Consider the following 26,738-nt stretch of genomic DNA (forward strand, 5'->3'; position numbering starts at 1 on the left):
TTAAGAGGAAAAAATAAGAGATTTATTTTAAAAGGTAGGAAAAACAGTACAAGTAGTATGGCCCTTTACATTCCATGCTCTCTACCCAACCTCAGTGTAAAGCAGCATGTTGTCCAGTCTGGACTTGTAGAGATTCCAGCCAGGATGAGTGAGAGGGTTTCAGCAATGATTCCCTGACTTTAACTCTGGTTAAGGACTGTGGAGCAGTGTGCCAGCACACTGATGCAAGGGCAGTGAATCCCCTCTACAAAAAGATCTTCTTGACCTTGTGTCAGTTTCTGTTCAAGTGCTCCTGCACTCAACAAAAAGGACACCTCAGTTTTATATTTTACTGCCCAAGCCCATCTTCCCTTGGCTCCCAGAGCAGCAGATACACAGGACCAAAACAGAGAGTATTTAAAGAGAAAGAGGTAGGTAATCAGGTATTTGTGACAGAACAGGTTGCTGGGAGATACCCAGGTTGTGACTTCACAGTGCCAGGCGAGGAGTCTCCAGGAACACTGAAGTACTGACACACAGACTGTCAGGCACTGTGGGTCTGTTCCCATGCTGTCCCCTCTGCCAGGATCACACTAGTCCAGATACTGCAGTCACAGTTCCTCAGTGCTCAGGAAAGTTAACTTTCGCATCAGTCCTGTCTAAAAGCACAGGGCCAGCTGGTTGCAGCAAAAAAAAAGAAAAAAAAAAAGGAAAGGAAAAAGGTTGCTGAATGTCTGGATGTGTTGACTATTAAGCAAGGCCCAACAGCACTGGAAGAGGACAGTTCTGAGCCACTAGGACCTGCAAGACAGTCAAGAAACACAACTCATTGGAGGACATAAAAGGGTTTCATTTAGCTATCCCAGTACAAGAAGTTTGCAGTTTTCTATGCAGATCCCTGTGTTTTATCTTTCCTCTGCCTAACCTCAGACACTGGGAGCATCCCCTGGGTATGTCAATGAATGGTACATACAGGAATGAAGCAATTAAGCCAAACACTTCAGGGAGAGGATTTTCTCAGCTATTGAAGAGATCCTGTCTTTCTCAGCTATGAAGAGAAAGACAAGACAGGCTCCAGCTAAAAAGCTTTGCTCCAGCATGAGTTCCAACATGGGAGCAGCACTACACAGGAAACTTGGCAATCTGGATGCGTGGCTGGAAGCCCTGCAGTGGGTAAACAGCCAAAAGCATAGTCTTCTAATCCCTCTCCACTCCTACCCAGATTCTTCCAGACGTGTACAACAGCACCACTACAGCTCCCACCTGCCTTCAGCTGAGTGGGACAGGGGAGCTGCACATCCACCTGATACTTCAGATAATGCAGAGTCTGTCAAAATGCCTCTTCTGGCCCACTCCAGACTCCAGTCACCCACCCAGTGCATCACAGTCTCAGTTGCTAGCTGTGCTCCCACTGCCGAGACTTTGTTGAAAGTCCTCTTTACAGCAACAAAGCTGCTGCCGTTTCCTACGTTTCGAGCTTGGCCTTCAGCTGGCTGCCTCTGCCAAGCCGCAGGGCTCCCTTCCCAACACCTCTCTCCACCCCACGAAGCCACTACAGCTGACTAGTGTGGCATGCATTCTGATAGTCCTTGTCTTTCCAGCCCCAGGCCTCCAACAAACTGTGAGCTCCCTCCAGCAGCCTGGCCATTGTACTGCAAGCACTCTGGGCACCACAGCTGCTGGGAACCCAAATTTAGGCTGATTTTACCCAGTTTTCCTGGTTTCCTTGTAGTCCTGGGATGGAAGCTGGGTGCTGCTCTGTTTTTCCTGCTCTATTTCTACATAGCCTGTGGCCAAGAGATGCTACAGGTGGGACACGAAGGGAAGAGTTGCTTTGCTCCTCCATTTCCCAGGAAGCTGCAATTGCTGTTTTCCCTTCTGTGCACTGCTTCCTCTTACCGTGTTTGCTCAGGCTGTACATCCTCAGTGGAATGATCTCCTCTGTCTCGCCATGTTCATGGAAATGGAAGTGAACTGTGGTGAGAAGCACAGAAACAGCATTAGGCAGGGAGCACAGGCTGGCAAGGAATACTCCAAGGAATACAGTCTTGAACCCAAGACCACCAAATAAAACCCATGACCCAGGAGCTAAGAAACCAAGTGCTAGTTGTGGAAGCCTCGTCTCCCCTGGCTCTGGGCAGGGAAACTCCACGTGTCCCAGAGGGGCTGTGGCTTGGCAGAGGATATGTCCCAGCTCACCTGCTGGATTTCCTGCATTGCCAGGCGTATGGAAGAGCGGAGGCGAGGGAAGGCTTGTTGGCTGCTCTCTCCAGAGCTAGACTTTGTTCTACTCTTGTCTGTGGTCCATTGGTTTTGGGAATTCTTGGTTCTCCTGAACCACTGCAGAGCAGGTTTGCTAGTGGAAGCCATGGAGGGGCAGGACTGCTTCTCTGGAGGTGTCTCCCCCTTGTCTGCTGGTGAACTCAGTGTGAGACTCTCCAGATTTTCATAATTCAGGCTCTCACTACTTTTCTGGAGAAAGGAGGAGTGGATTCAGCAGTGGTTTGTAGACCCTTCACACACACTGAACAGCACAACAAAGAGAAATACCCATCTGTGGCCACTGCTGACATTGAGGGGGCAGCAGGATGTCATCCACCTGCCACTGCCTCTCCCCCACCCCAGGACTCTCCACCTAGTAGCATTTTCCAGTGCGTGCAGAAGTAGCCAAGCTGCTTGGCCAGAATGGGACATCCCTCTACAGGAACACAAAAGAGATGCTGCTGCAGTGACTCTAACCACTCACTCAGGGCACAGCCCATGCCCCATCCTGTTTTCCCACTGCAGATCCCGATATTCACCTGCCCACAGGGAAGAGTCAGTATCTCCATGAAGGGCTGGATGCCCACGGTCTGGTGATACTGCACCAGCTCGGTGAGTGAGGCGTGAGCCCGGTCCTCCCCCAGGATGACGTAGCGTGCATTGGGCTGCATCTGGATCATGTAGTGTCTGCAGCGGCCTTCGCCCCTGGGGAGAGGGACAGACAGAAACAGTCATGACATGCGGCCTCAGCATGTTACAACCTAGTTCCTGCTTCCTGCACCCCTGGTCTCCAGAGGCCAGTTGTGATCAGGATCCTCAGTAACAAGTATCATGCAGCAGCAGCAGATGTGCTGTGCACTGACATGTGCTCATAGATGCTGCGATCTCAGTGCTCCTTCCAGCCTGGTTTGCCCACTCAGCCACAGAGTACAGCCTAAGCAGGACCTCTACCCTTGGAGCCACAGCACCCCACCCACAAACAGGCCTATTTTTTCAGTAAGAGACAGATTCTGCAGTGTCCCATCTGCTCCTACAAACTTTCTGGGGCACCCACAACAGGAGAGGCTGAACATGATCCTCACTGGACTCCTCTGTGGACCAGGTAATCTCCTTCAGTCAAGCAGTTTTATAGAATCACTTAGGCCGGAAAAGACTTTAAGATTCCCAAGTTTAACCCTTAACACAGCACTGCCCAGTCTACCATTAAACCATGCCCCCAGGTGCCGCATCTACACATCTTTTAAATACTTCCAGAGATTGTGACTCGACCACTGCCCTGGGCAGCCTGTTCTTGTGCAGCCTGTTCCTGTGCTTGACACCCCTTTCTGTGAAGAAATTCCTCCTGACGTTCAGCCTGAACCTACCCTGGCACAGCTTGAGGCTGTGTCTTCTTGTCCTGTTGCCAGTTGCCTGGAAGAAAAGGCTGACCCCTGCCTAGCTACAGCCTCCTGTCAGGAGTTGTAGACAGCAATAATGTCTCCCCTGAGCCTCCTCTGCTCATTACCTACCGGTATGTCAAGATGTAGCCTGGTCGACTCTGGCTGATCCGAACAAGGAAGCAACCCAAAGGCTTGTCAATCAGCAAGTTTTCAGCTTCCCTGGAATCAGGAAACAGTTTTTCAGCAGAGAGCCAGCAGCTGCCTTGCCACACAGCAGGGATTCACATCCTACCTCATGTGCTACCCCAGTAGTGTCCCAGGGAGCCCAGCGTCTGCCCCATGTGTTCCTAGCTACACATCTCCCAACTCAGGCTTGGTGGTGCAGGAGGCATTAACAGGATGAGGAAGCACAATACTCTCATCCAAAGACCCTCCAAGCAGGGCTGCTCCAAACCTGCTCCAGCAGTCTGATTAGTGCAATAGCCACAGCTGCCTTCCAGCACCAAGCACGTCACAAAGCATCACTGAGATGAGGAATCTGCGCACATGTGCACTTCCTATGGTCCAGGGATGAAGAAGTCAGGATGCTGTGGGGTACTGGGTAAGCTCAGTGCCAACTTGCATTACACCACTCCAGCTTTCTAAACTTCCTGCTGGAAGGAGGACTTCCCCTTCTCTGCCCAGGAGACAAAGCTCTGCTTTGTGCTTGTCATGTGCTTTGATCCAGGCTAAAGGTGACTGCAAATCACCAGTGCAATTTGGGATTGCTCTGGCTGCTCCATTTCATGAAGCTGAGCTCACATGGCTGTGTGGAGACTTAAGAAGTCTCTGCTTAAGCAACAGTGTATTTGGGAAAGATCTGCCATGCCCTTCAGTGTGCAGTGCTCATGGCTAGTCTGCTCTTGAATTTAGTGTGTTTTGTCTTCCAGGCACTAATTGCTCTCCTGCATTCTTTCATCTGTGGACAAAAGCATTAATACAGGTTAGGGCCTCAAAAATTATTTTAAAATTATTAAAAAGAAATGCAGCTGCCAGGGAGTTGTGAGCTATTGTAGTGTTCTTTACTAAGCTAATGTGCTGTGTAATGTCTCTGAGTAAATCACACTGATAGCCTGACAAAATCCAAGAACATAGATCTAGTAAGACCAAAGGAGAATTGCAGCTGGAACAGGAAAAAAAAGTTAGAAACCGGAGCAAAATGATGAGGGTGTTCAAATGGCAGCAACATCGACACAGAAATCCCACCAATTACAAGATACTGACAATTAACAAGCATGGAGCACCACAGATCAATCTGCACACAGGTGAGACCATACTGCCATCCTGCTCCTACCTGATCACTGGCATAATCAGCACTTCTCTGATTATGCCACTGCTTGGAAAGCAGTGCTGGACTCGGCCAAGAGAGTGAATTGTGATGTGGACTTGGTAGAAAAACTTCAAGCATTTAAACAAAGTCTCGTAAACAACTCCACAATAAAGAAGGGCTTAGTGGATGTCTCTCCCAGCCTAAGTAGAAGTAAATGCCACCTATGCTGCACCATCCTTATACAGGCAGAGGAATCAACAAAAACCCTCTTTTTCCCTTCATCAGGGGGCTTTAGTGGAGTTTTGCCACTGAGTACTCACTAAAGCCCCTCTTAATACTTTTTAAAATAAGTTGAATTCTGTATTCTCCTGCTGTAAATTGGGGTCTCCTCCTGACCTAAACTGGGATACGAGAAAGAGTCATAACAAATTAACCCAAAAGTTCATCTTCATGTCTCTGCAAATGGTCCACAACAGGGAAAGCGCATATGTGTATTTCCTCTCTGATTACTTTACAAGCCTCCCATCCCTACACAGGATCTGTATTTAGGGACCTACAGTGGACTTATTTACTATGAATTTCCATAGTCTTTCCATGAACCTACACAAAATTTCAGCATTTTCAGCCTATGATGAGGACTTTTAAGCTTCCCCCTAAGAGTTTAACGCTCACAGATTGAAAGGGAAAACTTATGCAGGTCACTCCCATTCCTTAAGGAAGCAAAGCCTGGCCAATCCAACCTACACAGTCCTCCAAAGGACACAGTGGCTTTTGCCTGTGGCCACTGTGTCCAGAGTACTCACCTCCGACTGATCATCCCATGCAGCCAGCTTGGAAAGGCCCCATCATCCTGCATGACCTTCTGGGCCTGTGTCTCTTTGAACCAGTGGAGAGTTGCTCCTCTCTTGAGTTTCCTCACGTTTGCTTCTTCCCCAGTCTGTTCCTCAGTTCCCGGAACAGGACGAGGCACAGAAGGGTTCAAGAAGTTATCAAAAGGAGTGGACTGAAAGCAAGGAGAGAGGGAAAGTCAGCACAAAAGCATAGTCAAAGGTAGGGGACATTTGAAGAGAGCACTTCGGCGGGTGATCCCATTCCTGAGCCCCTTAAGACAAGATCAAGTCACCAGTTACCAAACGCTGCTTTCAGTTCCTCAAAAATCCTGACCGCGCTTTTTAACTAACCACAGTAGGACAGGACTCACACTTCTCATAACAAGAATGACAACATTCTCTTGGGGCCACATGCAGGAGAACATGTGCATGCAGAAGGTGGATGGAGCAGGAAACCAGCACATCTGGCTAAGGGTCCCCCCCAGCAGAGCCAGTATTGCTACCTCTGTTAGTTTGCTGCGTGGCCGGGGCACCGGTGGCTGTTGTGACTGCTCAGAAGGATGAGGACGAGACTGAGGGTGCCTCTTTCGTGGCATGGGGACTGGAAGGGAGTTTCTTTCTGCAACAAGAAGAAATAAGTAGATGAAATGTAGCATCCAAGATCCATGAGATCCATCCTCCACATGCCTAGGACTGGGACAGGCTCTGCTGCATGGATTACGTGGTAAAACCACAGCCAGGCCCTCCTTCCAGCACAGCAAAGCGAACAACCCTTACCATGCTGCTTCAGCTCCCCTCAGACAAAGCCACACTTCCAAAGTGCAGAAACATCACCAGCTCCCTGCCCACCACACTGATGGGCCTCCCATCCCAGGGCAGGCCATCATCTGGAGCTTACAGCACTTCAAGATGATCATCACACCAGTGGACACGCACTGGGTCAGGGGGAGTGGGAGCAACTCACCCTGGGCTGCTGCTGCTGCCAGTGCCAGCTGCTGGATTTTTTCTCTCTCTGCCGCCTCCTGTAGCTGCTGTGCTTGAGCTCTCAGCTCAGCTAACAGTTTTAGAAAACTCTTCTTGCATCTGAATCCCTTAAAAACTGTTCAGAGAAAAGCTATGGTTAGGAAAAGAATGCTGTTCATGCCTTTGTAATTCTCTCAGGGAAGAACACTGGGTGATAGTCCTTCATACAGTGTGAAGCCCTCAACACTTGAATCATGTTAATAAAGAACAATGGAACCTCTAGTGTGAGCAGGCAGCCAAAACCTTGTGAGAACTCTTCTAGCCTCTAAGCTGCCAGATCACGGACCTACAGAAATCAAATTACAGATCTAAGATCTCATCTCTAATGCCAGGGAATGGAATATTTAAAAAACAAAGCCTTACAAAAGGGCCTGTTAACCATCTATCTCTCTGGTACCCCTCAGACACCATGAAGGGGACAGGATTTCCTTGATGCCAGCCCACAGGAAAACCTTTCCCATAAGCAGCCATACAGGGTTCACCAGGAGCATTACAGACATTGCGTGATCCCACCAACTTTACCAGTTATTAAAGCGCATGAAGTGAAAGCTACACCCTCTCATTTCCCACTACCTGCACACCTTCCCCATGGATGACAAGAGTGCACAGCTTGTGACAGTCTGACGTTTGTCACACTGTATGGTGCACAGCTGGACGCTGCTCAGATGCTCCAGCAGTGCAACAACCCATACAGAAGAGAAGCGCAACAGAGAGAGACTAGGAAGGGTGACAGACTCCTCCTCCTCCTGGATGCACCGTCCTCATGTAGCAAAGGGAAGTACCAGTCTGCCCACAGCCACTCTGAAGGAACAGGCTGCTAGAGCAGATGCTATGGGGAAAGGAAAGAAAAAAACCAAACCAGACCAAAACTTCATCTCCTTTTGCCTGCCTCTGAAAGCAGCAATGAGATCTGCTTCTCTCATTTCCCTATTTCCAGTTCAACACAACTCACAAACAATCCTTACTCCAGAGGACAGTGAGCCAGATCTCAGGACACAGCCAAATCATGTGCCTGTCCTGCTCAGTCCAGATCTCCTGCACACGTTTTCCCTTTCCAAGGCTCACACAGTCTGAGGGCTCTCCCTGATTTGGGATGAGCACTGGGGATGTAGGCATTTGCAATAAGCACTTTGACTTCACAGGGCCTTGACAGAGAGATGGCACCTCCCCTATCCTTCTGTCCTCTGCAAAGGTGCAGAGATGGAGCAGGGACGGCAGAAAAGGTTTTCCTTCCCCTGGTGTGAGATCAGCATTGAGGGATGCTCCTGTCCTAGTGCTCACCTTTCTGTATGACAACTGCTGCTCTTTCCAGTTGCTCCACACACTTTGCCAGCTGTTCCTGATGCCAATATTTAAAGAAAAGTCGTGACTTTCTGTGAAGTTGGAAACGGAAAGATGCAGTGAGAAACACTGTCTAGACTTTTATCCATCACCCTTTGAAGAGGCTATTCCCACAACCACAGAGCTCTCCCTGAAGAGGACCAGGTAACAGATTACACGTATAAAATCTCTGCAGTTTAGGCTTCCAATTCCCAACAACAGTGATGCACACCTACCCACAAATCCAGCCTTTCAGACCTGTACTTTGCAGTATCTCCAAGCAGCTGAAAGACATGAAAAAAGTGAAATAAATAATTTTCCACCCAAAGTGAACACCAATGTTTTTAGTTGCATAAAGGGGCATAAAGTGTCTCAGCAATTCCCAATAGCTAGTAACTTAGGCTGTCAGTCTGTAATGCTCCTTGAGGCACAGCTAGGATCACATTTGGGAAGAACATCAGCAAAGGGGTTCCCAGAGGCAGATTTACTTCAACTCCCTGGGAGGCAATTCTGTACAGCCTATTTTATTCTCAGAAGTGTTTTTCCTCATTTTGTTTCCAAGCCCTTTGGAGGACACAAGTTGCAAGGTCAGCACAGCAGACTTCCAGGAGAAAGTCTGTATTCCAACTCCAGTTTCATTTTGCAGACTCCACTGATAAAATTTGGGTCACTCGGAAAGATTCCATGACACTTGGAACTGAAAGCAGCTCTAGCTGCAACACACAGACAGCTTCCTCCATCTCCTGCTAATCCAGGCTGTGAAAGCATAGTGGCACTTTTTGATAATATCTCACACAGGAAAGCAGAAGTGTTTTTCTTTCTATCTCAGCCAAATTCCACAGTGCCACAATCTATGTCCACAGGATTTTTTTTTCTGAAATGCATCCCATGCTTTTTGTGTCTCCAAACAAACCACGCTGCCTGTTTACAATCATCTCTCCCCCCTCTATGAGATTCTCCTGTGACCTCACTTGAGTTTGCAATTCTTACTATTCAGAAGAGTCAGGAAATTCAAGGAAGCACTGTGAAGGCAGGAGGAGCTACTGCCAGGAGAGAATTGTTCCAGGAGATCATTCAAATCCTTTTCTTAAATGACTAAAAAAAACCCCTCAGCTGGCTTCTTTACATGATTCATTCTCACTATCAATCACAGTTGACACTGGCAGAAAGGAGAGGCTGGGAAAGTAGAGAAGAGGAGGTGGGGAACTGCTGCCCTAGATGTAGGAAGGAAAAAGCTGGCAGGGTAAAACTCTCTCTGCAGAGCTGGAAGGACGTTTACATGTGTAACAGTCAGATTCTGAAAGTGCTGATGGCATATTTTGCCTGTACAGAGACAAAATCCTTGGTTTAGAAACATCTTCTCTAGCCTGGGAGACATTCAGTGCTGGCTGCTTGTTCAGCATTGTCTTTATCTTCTTCTCACACGTGGCCATCAGGAAAAAGCCTGGAGAGGCACCTGACAACTGTATTTGAGCCCCTGCCATGCCGAGTTCAGTGGACGCCCTTGACCACTACTGTCACTCCCTAAATTGAGTACATTGGTCAGTTCTCACCTCACAGCACAACAAGGCTTAATAGTAATTGAATTTAATTGCTACATAACAATTCAAGAAAGATTGCATTCATCATGGTACCAAATGCTTTTTAAACATTAAATGTCCTTGCCTGGGATCCATGTTCCCCATCGCCACAAGATCCCATTCTTCTCTTGTCTGTCCCTTTTACTCGGTTTGCTATGCTACTCAGAGTAAAAGCTTCTGAAGAACAAACCAGACTGCACACAACAATGTGTTCCTACCTTTCTTTTGTGAGGGGAACACCAGGTTTAACTAGAAGAATTCCGTATCTGTGGAAAACAAACCAATACAAACACATAAAAGCTGCATCCTTAATGGGCTGAGCTAATCGCCATCACCCTGACAGCAAACAAAAATAAATCACTATCTTTCCCACTCAGCCTCCCACAGCAAATAACCCCATGACCTCAGACCACATGAACTTTGAAGAGGCTGTTTTACTCCTTGCCCACATCTGGTTATCAGGGTCATTTCCTTAATAATACCTAACAAGGAATATTCAGAGGTTTTAACAGACCTTTCAGCAAATTCCTCAAAGGAGGGTCTCCAGGAGAAACCATCCCTTCGGATACGGATTGTCTCCAGCAGCCCATTGTACCGGAGCTGAAGCAGCACCACAAAGAGGATCAGAGAACAAAGAGAAACAGGTCATTAAGACATCTGTTTGCTCCTTTGCAGGCAGAAGTTACTTCATTCAGCCCTAAACTTCTCCAGTCCAAAATGAAAAAAATGTTCTGAAAATGTTTCCTTGGTTAAGGACTGAATTTACCACATCCTGTAACTCTGATGATTAACCACTCGGAGTTAGAAGTTGGAAACCATAAAAACCAATGACTGAAATAACTTCACCTTCCAGCCATGGGTACTGCTTTGCCTCTGTCCCTCAGAGGATAGCTTTGTATTTCCAAATCTGGACACAGAAGTACTCTGAGGCATGGATGAACTTCCTCAATCCTATCCTTTCTTATATACATTAAAGAGGCTGCTGATCTTTCTGAACTCTTCTAATCATTTTCAGTGTTCTTTATAGCATCTAGACCTCAGACCTGACAGAATATCCAAATACAGTCATATCAATGCATTTCAGATCCCATCAAAGCAATCCCATCTTGGCTTATATTCAGAGTTGCCCTGGCTGATGGATGAGAACAGTCTCCTCTGGGAAGCATTTTTTCCGGAGTACTGTCTGTACCAGTTCCCATCCAGGGGGAGATGCAAAGATGAATCCTAGCGTGCCCGACAAGCAGATTTCATTGCATTCATGAAAAAGAAATGAGAGAGAACTAAGATTGCAAAATCTGGACGTAGCAGTCTGTGTCATAAAAACAACCCAGTACTCAGAATCTTTACACATATATAAAGTGTGGCCACCCTCCCTCTTGCAAGGGGAGACTGAAGTGAGTCACCTTCCACACACAGCCTTTTGGTGGGATCTGTCCTCCCACTGAGATGTGGCAGAAGTCCCTGTAAAGGACACTCACCTGCAGCAGCACCACCTGGTCATCCAGCACACCTGGCTCCTTCTGGATGTTGGGCTTTATGCAGCGCACAAAGTGTGGGTTGGCAGAATACATCCTCTCCATGAGCACCATCAGGGAATGCTGGCAAGGGTAGAGGAAGATCAACAGTCAATCAACAGTCAATCAAGCCAAAGCACTGCCAGATGTGAAACAAGGACTGTTTTCTGACCACACAGCAACTTCCTGGGTTCTGGCAACAACTGGGTCAGTCCCAGCATGATCAGCCCTGCATGGCAACCAGGAAAACCCCTGTCTACGTAATGTCCTCTTTAACAATGCTTAGCACTCAGGAAGCAGTGCAGTGATATCTGCAGTGATAAAGTTATCACTGCTTTCATCTCACAGGGCACCTCCGGGCAGGAATACCGTACCCGGAACTGAGCTCCAGCAGACTGCTTCCGTGTGCTGTTGAACTTGTCATCTGCTCCTGGTATGACCTGAAACCAGAACAAAACAAAGCATCAGCCCTGGAAGAAGTGCTTGATTGACAGCCAAAGAGCACCACTGGAAGGCAGATGGCAAAAAATGAGGTAGAATGCATTTAAGGGGTTGCAAGGCAAGTTAAACATAAAAATGACAGAAGCAAGCACAAAACATGGTAAAAAACAAAGGAGAAACTGTTACAAGCTGATTGCTGTCTGCTCTTATTTTAAACCAACTTCTGCCCCTTTTCAGCCAGTTTCTCAAACAATAGTTATCAGGTAACATTTATCAATTGTCATGTGAACCTGAAGTACAATACCTTGGCTTTCATGTGAGGCATCAGGGTCCCCGTCCTGGAGATAGTGGCTGGAAGAACAGAGACAATTAGTTGATTTTGTACCTCTGCTTGCAGTCAACCAGGGCTAAACATTCAAACCTAACTTCACACATGTGCCTCCTTACAAATCCTGAATCACAGACAGGATGTTAGGTTTCGCCATGTGGAACTACAAGGAAAGAACTAAAAAAAGGAAGAAGAAAATGCAAATATATGAAGTACACAAGGCAGGCAATATTATTTTCTGCCACTGAGAAGACATGGCAATCAGGTTATTAAATAAACCTAAATGACTTTCAACAGAATTATCATCAACGGGCATCTAACAGTGCAGAAAAAATGGTACAGGCAGCAAATGGGGAGCTCACTGACAGCACTCAGGAAGTTACTTAATGTCAGCTTATAACTGATTCAGTGACAGGATGCGAAAATCAGGGAACTTTAATTTACTAAAGGATCTAGTAACAATCTTGTGCACCCTTGATTCAATAGCTTAATGTGAATCATAAAATCACAGAATGAGGTTGGGAGTATCCTCTGAAGGTCATCTGGGCAAAACCCTTTGTTCAGCACCTAAAGCCATTGCCCAGGACTGGACAACCAACCTGAAAACAGGTTTTGTCTGATGTTTGTGAACTTTGAAAGAGTTGGGACTAGGCTAAGTAGCTCCAGTAACAGTGCAGAAATGTTAAAGAAGAAAGATAGTCCTGAGCAGCAGCTGAAAAACACAGTGGAGAATAGAAATGAAATTCATCAGCTCCTTGTAAATCACAGAAAGTGGCATGGATTGAATGGGCCCAAAAAAAATTTATGGAATTTCTGTACCAGAAGCACTGTGTTCAGCCAGCCAATTTCCAAGGAAGCATCCACCCGACCTTTCTCTAAATTTTTAATTTGATTAGAAGCCTTGGAGAATCTGAAGGTTTCTTGATAACTAGAAAAAGGGAGTACAGTGGTAGGAGAAAATAATGCATGACCTCAGGGTTTTAACAAGTTGTGAAGCACCACTTTTAGAGTGTACGACCTTGACAAGCTTCATTTCTAGACACGAACAGAGTGTACAGAAAGAATCAGGAGACAGTCCTGCACTGGCCTTGGAGAAGATGGGAAGGCCTCTGAGCGGTGGCTAATTCTCTGGAAGGGGATACAACCTGTCTGGCTTTCCATGGCAGGGAATAAACAGCTCTGATAGCTCAGTACATGCCAGCAGCCCCACTCCAGGCTGCAGCATTCCCAGAGTCGAGTCTCCCTGGTGCTGCCAGTTGTGAAACACACTCTGTGAAACACATGAAGCCTCATGCCCACGCTTAACTCTTGCCAAGGTGGGCCTTGGCTCATGATGGATGTGCAGAGGGACTTGCCTGTGAACAGCACACTGAGCAGAGGGGTGATGCTGCTGATGAAGAGCCCACGGACATTGGCTGGCAAGGTGTCTCTGTTCTTCTCTAGAAAGCCCCTGGCAGTGTATTGTACCTGGGGAAAGGGCAGCAAGTCACTAAGGACAGCAGTGCTCGCAGGCTGGCTGTGAGAGCCACCTCCACAGCCTGCCAGGAGCTGATCATGTGCTAAACTGAATGTACTCTGGCTTGCACAGGAATTCTTTAAACATGCATGCACCCCATTCAGATGCCAACCCTGAGGAACAAAACCATGCACATGGCAGAGGCATCAGAACCCCAGGAGTGCAGCATAACACCGAGACATCCACCTTTTACATGTTAAATGTTAATTTTTGTAATCATGAATGCTGCAAACAATAACTTAGTCAACAATGCTGAGATTAGATTACGAAGCTGCAAGTTACAGTGACTTGAACTGTCATATCTGCTCCTGTTCCAAAAATGATCTCCAATCAACTCAACTCATGTGGACCAATGCTTTCAATACTGGTGGCAGTAAAGTTACATGCAACAGTTCTAAATCTCAAGCTGCTTAGATATCATTGAGTGTGTAAATAACTGCCTACACTTTCAAAAAATTAATTACCTGGCTGTTTACACAGTGTTCCCAGGTGTTTGCAAAAAAATAGTCACTGCTATGCTCTGGAACCCAATAGGTAAAGAAAAAGCCTGTAGCCTGTCCTTTGGTGCTGCACAGTGGATACAGTACTTGTATTTATAAACTACTATTTTAGAACTAGAGCTCTAGTAGAATGATAATTAGAAGAATAGCAGATTCTTCTAATGCTTTACGCTTCCCAGAGGTAGCCCCACTTTCCTCAGGGGTCTTCTCTTCCTGTAGTTTTTACATAAATCACAGGGAATTCCAGGAGGCAGTCCATTGGAACACATCACTTCTGTGTCATCCTCAGACCACACATTCCGTAGCATCAAAGCCTTATTTGTCAGGCAACACTTCCACCCCCTCCAACATGCACTACAACAGCATTCTTCCTGCAAACAGTACATACTTTCCCAGCATAGTGAACGATGCTGAAGCCCAAAACATGGCCTCGGGCTGGCTGGAAGTGTAAATTCCCCTTAAAGCTGCTGTTTAGTTTATCCACAAATGTCTTATCAGTTGCCTGCAAAAGAGCAGATTTCAAAAGCTGCAACAAAGGCCTGATGAGGACACATGGAATGAAAACAAAGTGTTGGAAGCATCCTTGGCTGTGCAATCGTCTCCTGCTGTACCTCCTCTCTCTGACTCTTCCCAGGGATGCCAAAGCCACTAGACTGCCCCTGAATTGGATGTCCCATCTCTTAAGTCACATGTAGGGACATCTCTGTTCATCCGCACTCCAACCCAAAAGCTCTCTCTGTAGCCCAGATATTCATTGATATATTATCCCCCAGAGTATTTTCTCTGTCTCCTCTCTCATGCATACCTGAGGGAATGCACTCTGCTCATCCAGAAGAGACAGCAGCCCAATGGGCTTGGCCAGGAGCAGATTCTGCAGGAAAAGAGACACAGCACACGTCTGAAGCAGTGCAGGATATCCCCTCTCACCCTCACCACCCTTTGCAGAGATTCTTCCCAGGTGCACCTCCTCCCCATGGCAGAAAGAGCAAGACTTTTTTCTTGGCTGGACAGAGCAACTATATTCTGTCAGTCCTCTCACTCACCAGAATAGGTTCATTATTGTTGAATGTGATGGTCTCCCAAGGCAGCCCTTCTTCCTTATAGGCAGCCTGCTCCAGCTGGAAAATGTGCTGAAATAAAGAAAAAGAAGGTTGAACCACCCAGCAGACTTGGCTAGACAATCCCGAAATATCTTCCCTCCTGCCCTGAACAAGAGGATGGAGGTATGGCACTCACAGCCACAGCATGAGAGGTTCAAGATGTAGCTGCTGTTCTCCGTGGTTGTCTGTAACCCTGGCACTCACTATTGCTGGTGCATAAAGCAGGGTGTAAGTGTCCCTGCTCCTGTGACTTTGGCTACTGCTTGATCCTTCTACTTCTTCCTTTCCTGTCCCAGTGGCTCCCCTGCCCCAGCAGGGAAGGTTGCTGCTCTCTATCCTGCTTCACTAATCACAATTTCTGTCCTTCCAGACAGATCTGTTTTTCCCCAAGCTCTCCTTCACATGCCAGATAGAGCAGTGTTCTGCTCTCTCTGCAACACAAGGTGAGGTCACCCTCAGCAGACTTACATGGTTGAAGAAATGCTGCAGCTGCTCATTGGCCAAGTTTATGCAAAGCTGTTCAAAACGATTCACTGCGAAGTTTTCAAACCCAAAAATATCCAAGATGCCTAAAAAAAACAGAAGAAGAGCACATAATGGAGTGTGCAGACTATCCCTGTGGGTTATTGTGTACACCCACACACAACTAAATCTCCTATCACACAGCTCTTGTGGCACAGGGAAGATGCAGCCAAGAGACACCAGTGGCAGCTCTTATGCAGCTTGGAGAGTTAGTTAAGAGAAGAACCACTCCAGCTTGGCCTCTCTGCTAAGCCAGAGCGCCCCAGAACTACAGTCCCACAGTTGCTTCAGATCAACTGACTGCTCAGAGTTGAACATGGCCCTACACACTTCATGCTGCTGACTCTTACCTCCAGCAGGATCACGGTTTTGATAATGCATCCCAGAACGCGGGCTCTGTGAAACCTCACGCTGCATCCTTCCTTGTGGCCGAGGGATGCACATTTGAGAACAGGAGCAAGGCAGGCATAACTCACCTATCTCCCTCAGTTCCACCTCAGGATCCACATTCTCAGCCAGAAGCTCATTGATCTTGCAAACAATCCAGCCAAACACTCGGCCGTAGGCCACCTTTGCAATGGAGTCCCGAGCATCTGCACGGAGGGAACAGCAGCAGCTCACTGAAGGGCTCACAGGAGAGCAGGGGACACAACACACAAGTTGGCTCACCACCTCTAGCAACAATTTCATGTAAAGTTACTTTAAAGATCACATAAACATTCACTATCTGTCTGATTGTCCCCACCCTTTGTAAGTGTAAAACCAGCTCTTAATTACAAAATCTTCACAATCTTTCTACAAGATCACACATGGCGTGCCAGGGCATTTTTGAGTCATGCCACTTTGTAGACTACCCAGAGACTTGCTTTCCCCTCTGAAGATCTATTGAATATGGATCCCCTCACTGCTAAACCAAGGGAGAAGCTCCAAATTTTACTTGGAAAATTGGATGGTTCTCTTCCTCCTAGCCCACAGTTGCTCACTGTTTAAATGCTGTAGGCAAGAAGAGGACACAATTGAAGGAAAGCTTGCTGACATTCTAAAAAGGAGACAAATTAACATGACCTATGATAAGAGATGTATATTTTATTGTCTAGAGAAATTTGTAAAACAGAATTAGCTAATCCCATTTCATTTTAATTTTCTTCTTTCATTTATTTTTAAGCAGTAATCGCTCTTTTAAATTACTTTTTAAGATACTATATTTTAACTGAACCTCTTGGTACAGATTATCTTAGATTATTTTCTTGTTTTATTGAAGGGGAAAATAACACCTCGTACTTGCTATTTTACTCTTTTCACTCCATTCCTGATACTGTGATATCTCATTGTTTTCGTGGTTGTTTCTAGAGCTCTGCACACTGCCAGCACTCTGCAACAGGAGCCTTCCCCTCTTTTGTACAAACACCTAGAGTTTCCTTCTAGGCTGGACTGAGGGAAAAAGCAAAGCTAATTCCTTCATTTCTCATTTAATCTCTGCAGTCTCCTGGAGACCAAACAAAAGCAGCATTCATGGCCCTACATGTCAGTAAGAGACTAAACAGATAAACACTGACATACTTGCCTCTGTGCGAGAGGAATGAAGGGGCACAGAAGGACATCTTTGTTCGCAACAAGCTGCACATGTGTGGGGAAACCCTTCCATCAAAGCCCAGTCTTTCTAGCCAGCACATCTGCAATTCATTGTGTTTCCTACCTTCTGCCTGCTGCTGGGTGTGAAAACGCTGGATCTGCTCGCCTCGGGTCACTGACGTCGTACAAATCAGGCATTTTAACAGCTCATCTTCCTGGACTCCAAACTGACCCTGGGAAACAGGAAATGGACGAGGACAGTCAGTTGCAAACCCTCACTCCGCTCATGGGGATTGTATCTTTGTGTAACGGGGTCATGATTCAGGCTCAGGCCTTTGAGCCCCACTGTAAGGCAAGTGCTACTGCTGGCACCGGAGTCAGATGCGGGCTCTGATCTGCTCCACCCCTGCAGCAACCAACCTCACACGCTCGCTCTCAAACAGTTTTTGTTTTGCTCTTCCAGTGCTGCCACCTTTCACCTTCTCTGGAAGCCACGGCAGTCCCTGCTGAGCAGTTTAATGACTTATTGAACAGCACCACACGGAGGTGACTGTGCAGGTGCTGAAGCATCTCAGCTGCAGTCACACGAACCCACATGAGAGGCAGGAAACAAAGCGAACTCAGACACACTAAACTCCTCAGTGGTTTAACAGGAATTCCCCTCCTGTGGGCTAAAAATGAGGAGCAGGCTTTCAGAAGTAAGATAAAAAGAAGCTGGCTGCTGAACAGACGTAGGTGGTTGTTTCAGGTATGGTGTAGGAGGGAAACAGGCAAAGAGATGGGAGTGAAATGAAAGAGCAAGGGTGCTGGGATTTCAAATAGGTCAAAATGAAAAGAAATAGAAAGAGGAGAAGTATGTTACTTTTTTCTGTCCTGTGTTGTTAACAAAGCAGGATAATGTATTCATCCCATATAACAAAAATGGTCCTGGGAAATACATATTTCTTAATCTGTGATAACTTAATGCAAAACAGTAGAAAGCTTAATTCAAGATAACCAACCAAAAAAAAGGCAGCACTCAGGGTCATATCCTTGGACAAAATCCGATGAAAATGCAGAACCAGCGTACAGATATTGCACACCTGAACTTCCCCAAGGCATTGTCACACTCAGTAACATAAAACATTTAGTTTTAAAAAGCTTGTGCTGTATGAAGTCAGCAAGGCATGTGTTGACTATATAAGACACTGGTTCTAAACACACAAGAAATAGAAGCTGAGACACATCTCTTTGGGTATGAATAGCAGTGAACACAAATGCAATCATGGGGTCAAACTGTACATTTCCAAAAAAAACCCACGTTCTTTAGAAACCTTCACACTCTGAGGCAGAAAGATCCTCTGCCATCTATAGCAGGAACAGCTCCTGCAGTCACACAGCCACTGGGGAAGAGCATTATACCCATAAGGTTTCTGTCAACATTTCTTGTGACTCACCGCTGCAGCCTTCAGCCATCCCCGGGAGGCTTCACTGACTTTTACAGACCCATTGCTCTCCTCAGGCTCAAAGGTCACATTGCCCAGAGACAACACACCAGCCAAGATAGCCTGCAGGTCTACTTGTTCCTAAAGCACATAAGAAAGGTGACTGAAAAACCTATTGGCATGTAGCATGTACTACACAGAGGACCCAGAAGATGGAGAGGTTAAGGGAAGAGGCACAGGCAACCTGTGGGAAAAAGCTCTCCACAAAGTCTGGCAGACTCAGGTGGTCCGAAAGTAACACCGAAAATCTAGAGAAAGAAATAGAACTGAGCTTCAAAAGAGCAGGTAGAAAGAAACCCTGTGTCTGCAGGTAGCATAGATGGAAATTAAACAGCTCCAGGACTAACCTGTTCTTGGAAGCCCACCATGTCAAGGGCATTGCAAACCTCTTGGTATTTGTGCTTCCACTGTTCAGATACTTCCTGCGTACCAAATCGTCCACTTATGTACCTGAGAAAGTGCATATCCCGTACAAAACTGTCACACAATTGCTGACTTTCTGGTGGGGGAAGCCATGCAGACAATCAATGTGATCGATAGAGCAAGCTTCGTTTATTAGCAATACAGAGGCACTTATATAGTGTGAAAGTATACATGCTTATCAGTTCTTTAATTAGTTTAAACTTACGAAAGAGCATTCTTCTACATAATTGGGTTAGATAAAAGACTACATTTGGCAAGCTTCTATTATTTATGTTTTGTCTTGAGAGATCAAAGATTTTCCTCCCTTGTCATGGTCAGCACATCTTTATCAGAACAGCACTGTACCTCCTAAAAACTCCCTTTTTGTTCTCAGGCCTGTTTCTCACGCAGGCATTTTCTCATGTAGGCTTTTCTTCGTGCAGGCCTTTGCTTGCAGGCTTTTTTATTGATCTGGTTTTATCAATAATCCATGTCCCTGATCCTCTAACCATTCTCCAACACACAGTCAGCACTGTAACTCTGTCCTACCCCACAGGAACAAAGCAGATCACCAGCAGTGGAGACAAGAAGGGGAAAGAAACTTTTGCAAGATAATGCAGCAGAGATCCCAGAACTCCCAGCTTCCATGATGATCCATAACATCTGTTCACATAGCTCCATTTAGATCCCACTCCAGCTTCCACTCACCCACAGACAAAACCCCAGGGCAGAGGCAAAAACTCCATCATGCTGTTTTCCCCTTCACCACCCATCACAAAGACTAAACTAGGGTCTGTCTTTGACGTACCTGTAGAGTGAAGGATCCAACAATCCATATATCTCCTTCTGCTCTGAAGACAGTCCAGCAAACATGTAGTAGAAGATGTGGAAATTCCTCTCCCCAGTATCCTGTTGCACCACCCGTGACTTCTCTAACAGGTACTCACTCAGCTTTGCACCTTGCACTGCACACAAAAAGGTGACAGGGTGGGGAACTTCACTCTGGGGGACATGAAGCTGCCTGGGCTGTCCCACATCTCTTCTTTGGTGACAGGAGCACAGAGCTGTCTAAATTAGCTTTCTTGTGTGCAAGACCCCCTAAGCTGCCCAGCACACTGGAAATGGGCTTCTCCATGCTTTCTGTGGTCTTAGAGATTTCTGTAAACCTCTTTTAGCAGAAACAAAGGCTTCTGGCATCAGAGAGTATTACTGATACTTACCCTGCACTCACACCCGCATATCCTTCCTGTACTCCCACTCAGTCCAAACCCAGGCCTTATCCTATCCAGGTTCTATCCAACAGTGGCTGCTGTGAGATTTTACTTAATTGTACACCCTTCCCACAGGGAGCCATGTGCCAAAATTATACCCTCCACAAGTTTTGGCTACTCAGTCTACTCCCTCCAGTTTCTAACCACTCCCCAGGCTAGTAATTGCCCTTGACTTTACCTGTATTTTTCTGGAAACGCAGCTGTATGTATTTTCCAAAGCGGCTGCTGTTGTCATTCATCACAGTCTGGGCATTGCCAAAAGCTTCAAGCAATGGATTCACCTGAAAAAAGCGAGGAAGCAGAACAACCATTCTTCAGATAAAGTGATCCAATCTAACTTGGAAAAAATTATCTTTAGCATTTGCTATTCAGAGTTCAGATGGGAAGGGATCCACCCATGAATATGGATGAGCACCTATTTTATCTCTGCCCGGATAAAGAAATTTGAAGAGGCAAATATCACAAAGACTGAGCAGCATGAGATTAACGACAATCAGTACAATGAAACTGATGGGATCTCAGTAAGATCATTGAGTCATTTGTTAAAAGATAAGGTTGGTATAACTGATTTCGACACAGTATCTGTTGTCACTAGATAATTTGAGTGCTATACTACAGCAATAAACAAAGTCAACGTGGCACTCAGTTAATACAAGTATGTCAGCTTAGCTCCTGAAATTTGTAGACATAGGGACAGTGAATTATAAAGAAATTAACAGAACAATCAGACCAGCTTGTTAAACTGGATGCAAAGGTGGCAAAATGACAGGTTTTTTGTATTTGAGCAAAGAAAGCCTGTCAGCTGGAAGAACAATGCCTCAGTGTAGATGCTGGACAGCCTATTGAACACAGCTTTAAGGCATGACACTGTAATCAGCTAAAGGACAAACTTAATCCTTGGATATATCTACAGGAACCAAATAAGACACATATTGTTTCTTTGCTGTCACCTCCAGGCTTTCCAAGGGCAGCACATGTGTGCTGAAGTGTTATTTCCAGTGAAGGAACTGCAGGCTGTCTCTAGGCACTCTGCTGAGCAAACACAGCTCTCCTGCTTGTGGAACCTGCTCAGGTCAGAAGCAGCCTGGTAGTGACCCAAGCCAGCTCTAAGCAGAGATAGCAGGTGTATCAATGTCATGTTCCCACAACCCAACACAGGCATTAACCTTGGATCCACCAGGGAGGATACCACACTGAATTAATACAGCATTCCAGAGCACAAAGCACAGCATGGGTCATTGGGTTTACGTGTCAATATTTTGGTTGCAGCAGGAGCTAAAGGAGGGAGATGCCAGGCACTTCCCCCATGTCCAAACAGAGCCAATGCCAGCTGGCTCCAAGACAGACCTGCCACTGGCCAAGGCTGAGCCCACCAGTGACAGTGGCAGCACCTCTGAGATAAAAACTGCTGCACACCCACAGAAGGGAGAGAGGAGTGAGAGTGTGTGAGAGGAACAGCTCTGCAGACACAAGGTCAGTGAAGGAGGAGGGGCCGGAGGTGCTCCAGGTGCAGGAGCAGAGATTGCCCTGCAGCCCCTGGAGCAGCCCATGGTGAGGCAGCTGTGCCCCTGCAGCCCTTGGAGGTCCACGGGGGAGCAGAGATTCACCTCCAGCCCCTGGAGAACCCCACACTGGAGCAGGGGGATGCCTGAAGGAGGCTGTGACCCCATGGGAAGCCTGTGCTGGCAGGAGCTGGGGCCTGTGGAGAGGAGCCCACACTGGAGCAGGTTTGCTGATAGCACTTCTGACCCTGTGGGGGGCCTATGCTGGAGCAGCCTGTTGCTGAAGGACTGCACCCTGTGGAGGGGACCCACAGTGGAGCAGTCTGCTCCTGAAGGATAGTACCCTTTGGAGGAGGATATTGACACTGGAGCAACCTGTTCCTGAAGGACTGTATCACATCAAGGCACCCATGCTGGAACAGTCTGTTCCTGAAGGACTGTGTTCTGTGGGAGGGACAGGCAGGAGTTCTGCTGGAGGAGCGGCAGGAAAGGAGGAGGAAGACAGCAGCACAGATAATCTGTGATGAACTGACCTCAACACCCATTCCCTGTCCGCCTGTGGGAGGGAAGAAGGTAGAGAAACTGGGAGTCAAGTTGAGCCTAGGAAGAAGGGAGGAGTTGGGGAAGGTGTTTCAAGATTTGTTCTCATTTCTCATTATCCTACTCTGATATTAACAGGCAAGAAATTAAATTAATTTTCCCTAAGCTGAGCCTCTTTTGGCTGTGATGGTAGTTGCTGAATGATCTCCCAGTCCTTATCTCAACCCATGAGCCTTTTGTCATGTTTTGCCACCCCTGTCCAGTTAAGGAGGGGGAGTGATAGAGTGGCTTGGTGGGCACTGGTTGAAGTTAACCCACCACACAGAAAAAGACCTCTACAGGAAATCTGAGAAGACAGACTTTAAAGTGAAGTAGTCCAAGAACTCACTCTTCTTAACATATCACACAGAACGTTTAAAGTACAATTTGTTCAAAAAACCTCACAACTCCCTGGGGAGAGATTCAGGTGGAAATATTTCAGACCAAAGAGAAAAATATGTTTCAAAATGAGCTAGTGAAGATATATGAAAAGAGCAAAGATGGCAGTTAGCCAGCTAGCAGATATGTGCCTGGCAGTATAAGTAGCCAAGGATAGGTTACTAAAGGCTGTGTGAAATCTTCATCCCTGTGTACGATTAAATCAAGTTTTCATTTTTCTAATGAAAGTCCTTGTTCTACCTCAAACAGGAAATAATTTGAAAAAATGGCACCAATCTCTTGTAACAGAGAACATTATAAATGATTGCAATAGTTTTCTATAATTTAAGAATCATCTCCAGCAAAAAAAATTACTGACCTACTAACCCTTCTAACTTGTGGTCAGCTACCTCACCATTCTTATCCACTGTTTTCTTATGCGTCTTATGCATGGGTCCCAGATTTCCAGTGGTGATTCACCAGCAGGCATCCTAAGCCTAGTGCAAGTTGTCTTGCAGAAGTGTTGCTTCTGAACCTCCAAGCACCATCCTGCAACAACCTACCTGGAGGATCCGCTGCTCCAGCTGCAAGTTGCCTTTGCATAGATTCATTATGTGCTGCAACAGAAACTTCGTACTCTCTGTTTTCCCAGCACCACTCTCACCGCTGCCAAGAAAAAGCAAGATAAATTCCATCAGCCTTAAAGTAAAGTTGTTCTGCCCCTTATAGTTCAAGTGCTCCATCACTTGAGAGTGCTCTACGAGAGCTTCACAACTTTTTCAGCAAAATCACATGTGTGAGTGAAAGCTCACACACCACAGCTTTACACAGTGTGTCCCATGATGTTCTTGTCCTTCATCAGGGAACTTTTCTCCCTCTGCAAGGCAGTACAGATAAACCCTACACTGTCAGTTCTGGATGGGATGTACCAGACAGACCATTTGCTCTGCTTCAAAAGTCATCCCGTACATCAACTCCCTTGCATATGCTGGAGCCAAAAGCTTCCTCTTTCTCCAGAGAGATTTGCCCTATCCACATCACATCCACAACTGGATACTGATCATGAGATGCTGTGGCAGTCTCAGGTATCGGATGTTTCACACGCTCACGTGCCTCAGCCGGCTAGGAACACACAGAGCTGTGGGCACAGAGCTGCCCACACTCCCACAGTGCCAGCAGTGCACGTCACTGTCCTGTCACACATGCACGGCACCTCCGCCTCCAAGTCAAACAACCAGCACTTGGAAAATGCAGTTTCCCCTGTCCTGAGAGGGGGAATGTACAATCAGTGAGACAATATGTCCTTTACATCACAGCAGCTGAGAACTTCAGCATATGCACGGTGAAAAAAAATTGCAGGAAATGCTGGTGTTATACTTGAGCTTGTTTCCACAGCTGACCTTTGAGCATGTGGTGTGGCTTTACTGCTTTGTAGTTCCCAGTTGCTCAGGGCTTGGTATCAAGTATGTGTCATAGCTAGCTAAAAACCTCAAATACTACAGCAGGTCCCTCATCTCAAGCAGAGGTCAGATCAGTACCATCCAAATACATACGAACAAAATAAGACCACTTTGCCAGTTGAGAACAGGCCATCCAGCGCCCCTGCTCAGTATGACAGGTTTATTTTTATTCTTCAGTAACTTCCCTCCTTCACAAAAAAACTATCAACTTCCATGGTTCAAGCTTGTCCTTAGACCCTCCAACAAGCACAACACCTTCATAAGGTCCTGCAAGCTCAGCAGGTGTGTAACTGCCCCCAGCTGTGAAGAAATGCAAAGTCATCTTCAGGTGACCCAAGTGCTGTACTGCAACACACCCAAGCATGACTAATGTCCTTTGGGACTGGGAAGGCAAGAGGACCCAGTGGAACGTGTAGTTCAGGACAGTTTGGTAGCAATGAACACTTATGACCTGGCAGCAGCTGCTTCATCCAACATCAGCCTCTGAAGAATGCTATCCAGACCTTCCAGACTCGGTTGGAGAGTCTGGAAGGTCTGGATAGCATTCTTCAGAGGTCTCACTGAAGAGACCACAAGGGACGGCAGATCCTGGTGTGTCCCTGTGCTGTTGTGGTGAACTGTGGTCTAATAGGAGTGACCTCAACTTCCTCATTCACCTCAACTACGCTCATGTAAGGGAAACTTGTCAATTAGTGTCTCACCACTCATAGCGAGGAAAACCATGAACTTCCTGTGACAGCAATGCACAGACCAGGTAAAAGGTTGCAAGATGCACAGGAGTACATCAGCCTCATCTCTGAATTGCTGCCAGAAAATAACCAGACCACTGACCACTGGGCAAATTCTTACAGGTTACTCTTTCTTGTCTTCCACCTCCCAAGACAAATACAATGACTGTTCTCTATCCCCCAGAGCCCCACTGGCAGTGCCTCTGGCACCTGCTGACTCCATGGCCAGCCTCTGCTTCATGAGAGGACTTCATGTAAAGCACAGGCACCAGTGGCCTGGAGGCTACAGAAATGAGTGGGGCTCAAGTGCCCCTCAAAGTCAGCTCCCAGTCCCACCAAAACACTCAGCAGTGATTCAGCAATTCACTTCCACACCCTGTAGACTGAAAACACAGATAAAATGATCAGAAGGCAAATATAAAGGAGTATTAAATCAAAGAAGCTGGCAATTAGCATTTTAACTGAGATGACATTTAAACTGTTCTCTACAACACTCAGTTGTAGAGAAGAGGCAGTTAATGTTTCAAGGCTTTCTCCTTGCTGTTTGATACTTTCTCTGTTAGTTGATTTTGTTTGAGGCCTTCTCTGTTAAATGATGCTACCTGCTGCACTGCAGAGCTCCAGCAGAACAAGAGTGACACGATGGAGTGAAATGTATGTGATACTGGTAGGCTCTTTGTTTAAAAGAAACGCTTTCCGCCAACTTCTGGTGCACAGAACTGTCCATGACAATAAGATCCTCCCTGACCAAATTCCCAAAGGTCTTAGAGCAGAAAAGCATGTTTTAATTCTTCCTGCTCTTTGGTTATACACGGGAAACTCCACTTCATGAAAACTGGTTCTTTCCATTATCACCCTTCCAACTTTTACTGCAGCTTTTACCCTGGCAGCTGTGTTGTCAGAGAAGAGCACCCAGTGGCTTTTCCTAGAGCTGGTTAAATCTTTCCAAAGGCAGGGATCCCCAGAAGTGAACCTGACATCTTTACCGTTGCAAAGATTGCTGGCCGAGCTGCTCCACGAAAGACAGTTTTGTTTGCTTACACCTTTTTACAACCTGCCCGCTCTCCTGTCTCGAAAGCGGTCGGGATGAGGGGTGTGTTGCCAGTGCAGATGGATTTTGACTCACCAACAGCATCGGAGATGAGCTTCGCCTGAACCTTAATCGGGGAGATCCCAGCTAGAGCTCGGGGGCCGCCCCCGGCCCCCCGCCGGCCCCGGGACCCCCGGCCGCCGCTCACCTGATGAGGATGCACTGGTTGCGGGGCCCGCCGCCCCCGCGGCCCAGCATGGAGTGGTAGGCGCGGCTGGCCACGGCGAAGATATGGGGCGGCAGCGCGTCGGTCTGGAGGCGCCGGTACCGCTCGGAGACCTGCGGGGAAGCGGCAGCGGAGAGGCGTGAGCAGCCGGGGGGCAGCGGGGCGCGGCGGGGGGCGCGGCGCTCACCTCTCTCCCGTAGAGCGGCAGCGGCTGGAAGGGGTTCATGGCGACGAGGATGTCCCCGATGTCGGTCTGTGGAAGGGGGACAGCCGGTCAGTCGAGCGCCCGCCGCCGCCGCCCCCCGCCCCGGCCCCGGCACTCACGTAGATGTGCTGCTGCAGGAAGCGCTCCCGCAGCCCGGCCAGCAGAGCCGCCTCATCCAGCTCGGCCAGCGCCGCCAGGTCCCCGGGCGGGGGGCGACGCTCCCCCAACGACACCATCGCCGCCCGCCACCGCCCTGCCCGGCCCGGCTCGGCCCCGCCGCGCTCCGCCCGCGCTCCGC

The 26,738-nt window shown here is 47.3% G+C and overlaps 1 protein-coding gene across 2 annotated transcripts; it reads right to left on the reverse strand.

Moving 5' to 3' along the window:
* Positions 1 to 26,704, reverse strand: LOC138103363 (myosin-IIIb-like). 2 transcript variants are annotated; one of them, XM_069001604.1, is made up of 30 exons: positions 26,560 to 26,704; positions 26,423 to 26,488; positions 26,218 to 26,348; positions 23,355 to 23,457; positions 20,511 to 20,613; positions 19,870 to 20,026; positions 19,007 to 19,109; positions 18,612 to 18,740; positions 17,300 to 17,408; positions 16,080 to 16,196; positions 15,550 to 15,650; positions 15,025 to 15,111; positions 14,787 to 14,852; positions 14,370 to 14,483; positions 13,321 to 13,432; positions 11,942 to 11,988; positions 11,571 to 11,636; positions 11,161 to 11,280; positions 10,197 to 10,282; positions 9,901 to 9,948; positions 8,339 to 8,386; positions 8,064 to 8,155; positions 6,724 to 6,858; positions 6,263 to 6,378; positions 5,733 to 5,932; positions 3,750 to 3,839; positions 2,781 to 2,946; positions 2,179 to 2,451; positions 1,879 to 1,953; positions 1 to 656 (listed from the first exon to the last, which is right to left on the reverse strand). In XM_069001604.1, the coding sequence occupies exons 1-29, from the start codon at positions 26,674 to 26,676 to the stop codon at positions 1,903 to 1,905; spliced, it is 3,153 nt and encodes a 1,050-aa protein (XP_068857705.1). In that variant the 5' UTR covers positions 26,677 to 26,704; the 3' UTR covers positions 1 to 656; positions 1,879 to 1,902. The 2 variants fall into 2 exon arrangements, with proteins under 2 accessions (XP_068857705.1, XP_068857704.1); XM_069001603.1 differs by having other exon boundaries at positions 1 to 780.
* Between the last annotated feature and the right edge of the window lie 34 nt (positions 26,705 to 26,738).

This window comes from Aphelocoma coerulescens (genome assembly GCF_041296385.1).
Source record: "Aphelocoma coerulescens isolate FSJ_1873_10779 chromosome Z unlocalized genomic scaffold, UR_Acoe_1.0 ChrZ, whole genome shotgun sequence".
Classification (NCBI taxonomy): Eukaryota; Metazoa; Chordata; class Aves; order Passeriformes; family Corvidae; genus Aphelocoma; species Aphelocoma coerulescens.